The sequence below is a fragment of the Macrobrachium rosenbergii genome, chromosome 26, assembly GCF_040412425.1.
Source record: "Macrobrachium rosenbergii isolate ZJJX-2024 chromosome 26, ASM4041242v1, whole genome shotgun sequence".
Classification (NCBI taxonomy): Eukaryota; Metazoa; Arthropoda; class Malacostraca; order Decapoda; family Palaemonidae; genus Macrobrachium; species Macrobrachium rosenbergii.
In genome coordinates, this window is record NC_089766.1 from 32024536 (window position 1) to 32028187 (window position 3652).

The following is a 3652-nucleotide window of genomic DNA, read 5'->3' on the forward strand; positions in this document are numbered from 1 at the left end:
TCTCTATTCTTTTTTATTCTTTGAAGGGGAGGCCAATGGGCGGGTGAGTCATGTCTAGTAAAAAAAAAAAATGGGTCATGAAAAGACAATGACACAAAATCTTGAAATTATGGACACTTGAGCCGGAACAGCAATAAACGCCAAACACTAATTTAATGTCAGCTTAAATGTGAAAAACGCCAACGTCACTAATAGAAGCAAATCTTTTTTTCAGTAAAAGGAGAAGAAATGATTAGCTTATTATTTTCAGGCCACTTTCTCCAACGGTAGATAACTTTCATCCGCTCCCTATATCCAATATATTCATACAATAATCCTACGGTAAATGGGTAATGCTGAGCACCATATTTAATAATATTAACGGAAACAGATTGCTGGTTGAGAAGTTTCTCAGTGATATGCGATGAAAGTAAAACTTAGTCTTCTAAAATGCTGGTGAGGATGGATGAAAAAGCACAAAAAGTATAAACTCGAAGCAAGTTGGTAGTGTCGTCGTGGATTGTTGAAAATGTCTGCACATTGGAAGATTTTAAGTAGAGGCATGAACATCTCAAAACTTACTTGTTTAGGTGCACTTTATGATAATAAAGCCAAAAATCTTCAGTTTATTATTTCCTTTATTGTTTTTTAATGCGTTCCCAAAATAGGAACGTTGGACACTTAGGAGGTACGGTCTTGGTATAAAAAATACATCTACTCATCCATTCCTTTATTTCTCTGATTGTTCCACAAGCACGGAAGCCTTGTTTTGTAAGATCAACCGTCAATGCATAACTGGTGAAAAAAGTTGTCAAAAACTATGACATGTGACTGCAACATGTACATAAAGATTTGAGATCCCAGTGGCAGCTTCCTGTTTTCATCCTTACCACAGTAAATTGAAAAGTTATATGGATCACAACAGCACTGCACATCATCCACATCTTATAACCAAATCAGACAGGCTTATTTCGAAGAATTTCTTAGCACTAAGATGGCCATGATAAGGGATCAATCATTCATCAATGTTCAGAAATTCATGAAAAACACCATGTTTTTGACAATTCTCTTTGAGCATATCAAGAAGGGGTAAAATCTTTGCCATTGTTGATTTTGCCAGATTATTGTTATCTGCAACATGAAAGTACTTATTGATGGATCTGAACCTTTCTCTGCTCACCGTGTTAGGTAATATTGGTATAGCTAAGTCATGACTTGTCGACCAATAGTCATTCTCAGAGGGCACACTATGATATCCACTTATCAGAACTAATGCCAAAAACTTTAGCGTATCTTCCTCATCAACACAGAAACCCTTGTCGTTTTTATCTGGTTCAGCATACAAATTCGTTTGTGCGATCTGATGGCTAAGGATCTCATCCGGGAAGAACAGCTTATATATCTCAAACATTCCTTCTCCTAAATGAGCTTCACAATCACCTGCAGGAAGTGAGTGTAGATCAAATGATAGATTTTCCCTTCTATGCCACCTTCCTATTTCTCTGAAGTTTTCGACCTCTTCGTCTTCATTTTCATGAACTTCAGGCTCTCCGCCAATCTCATCAGGCCTACCTTCCCTATCAAGAGCATCGTCCTCATTTTCCTCATCACTGTCAGCAGGCTGATCGCCAGTAGAAGGAGGTAGAATGACGATATCAATATCTTCAGAATTTGATTGAGTAACTATTTCAGCAGCATCACGTAGGAATCGAGTGCACTCGAGGGGTATTTGCCCCGAAAAAGAAAGAGTAAATATATTAGAAAACATTCAGATTCTTGCATCAAAACAGCTTAGGAATAATTTAGGAACCTGATGCTTTTCCAGTAAGAATTATGTTGTATCATATAATAGAAATGCGCATCAAGTGCAGATTTATTCATGTAGAAAATTGTGAGCTGAATGAGAAAATAGATATAAACAACATCAAAAACGACGAACGATGATGACGACGACTACAGCAACATCAACAACAACAAAAAAACAACAAGATGATGATGATGATGGTGGTGGTGGTGGTGGTTGCTATAAAAAAAAAATGAAGATGATAAAACACTCATATAACGATAAACGATGATGATGATGAAAATAATGATTTTGATAATGATAATATGAATAAAAAATAATAAGCACTCACCCATAAAAGCTAGTATTATCCATGGATAGCTGACCTAAGGTGAAATATTCCCTTGTCCTGGTGCTGTCTCAACGATACTGGGCTCAAACTGTCTCCTATGCACGCAACACTTCTGATGTTTAGTCCACAAGAAGCCACAAAACACCTTCATTCAGGGTATTGAGTAAATCAGGGTATCCAGCATACCTAAGTGTCGAAAGTTCCCATTTTGGGAACACTTTACAAAAAAAAATTTTCAGTGACTTTATTTTTATAATAAAAATCATAATAGATACAATATATTATCGAATGAGAAGTATTGAGGGTAAATATGAAATAAATAGAATAATAACATATGCATTTTTATCAATGAAATAAAATGTTTATTTCGGGTCACCAATTTTCAAACATAAGTCAAAAAACAAAGGAAAAATTTCACAATTTTTTGGTTTCATCATTTATAATAATTAATTACACATCAAAATTTATACCCAACATGATAAAACCATTATATTTGAATATGCAAAGCTCGGAATATAAAGGAAAGTCATGTTCCCAAAATGGGAAATTGGACTGTAAACGGTTAAATTAATTAATTAACAGCATATTGAAGACGCCATGAGCATTCTTATCTCTTCATCACGTTTTCCTTCTACTCTCGCAATGGCATTTGAGGATTATGATGACTGGGCCCTCCCATCTGTCGGCGTTCTAGGTACATGAATGAACAGTGCATTTGTACAAAAGAAACATAAACAAGTTGTGGCTCAGTCGGTCTCCGTAATTCTGTATATGGATGGTATTTATGTGCCGCCTTTACATCGGAGTGTTTTCTTTCCTGTTGTTCTAACATTATCCGTCACAATATTTGATAGTATGTTAGTTCTTGAGGTTGATGCTGTTTCTATTTTAATTTTTCAAGCGAGAAATCAAAAAGAAATAATTATTTATATTTCCTTAAGGATCGAAACAATCTATCGAAAAAGATATGTATATATCTCACCAATATTATTATAGAATGCCGTAACGAAATAGATTTCCACAGCCATTTCATTTGGACGTGACTTCGATGTTGTGTGACCTGTTACATTAGGATGATGCCATGCATCAAATAGCGCTGTTTGTAAAGTCAGTGCTAACTCTGGTCAACATTTGCCAGCATTATAGAGCAAATCTGCGAAGCAATACCTTTCCCAAAATTCGAACACAGGGCATCAGCTAATCAGCATTGTAAATCTGGAGTAAACATTGCAAATGAACTTCACCTCTATCCAATAAGCTTAAATGCAGGTTAATTCCCTGAAAGGGAAATACTCTCCAATAACAGCGAGTTGGAAGATATTTGTTTTCGGGTCAATTTAATCATTGTTTCTCTTTATTAAAATTGCTATCGCTGAGAGAACTATAATCTCGCTTGACGGGAAACTGACTTATCTTCATAATTCATGTTTTCAAAGTTGCTTACTACTGGTTTTCATTCGTGTTTACCATTATCTGTTTTGTGGTTTACATCGTAAATATCTTAGACTTAGCGTTGATAGTGTTTTCTTTACTGTGAC

The 3652-nt window shown here is 35.5% G+C and overlaps 1 protein-coding gene across 1 annotated transcript; it reads right to left on the reverse strand.

Moving 5' to 3' along the window:
* Positions 1 to 994: 994 nt before the first annotated feature.
* Positions 995 to 1747, reverse strand: LOC136852801 (piggyBac transposable element-derived protein 2-like). Its single transcript, XM_067127702.1, has one exon. The coding sequence runs from the start codon at positions 1745 to 1747 to the stop codon at positions 995 to 997; it is 753 nt and encodes a 250-aa protein (XP_066983803.1).
* Positions 1748 to 3652: the final 1905 nt, after the last annotated feature.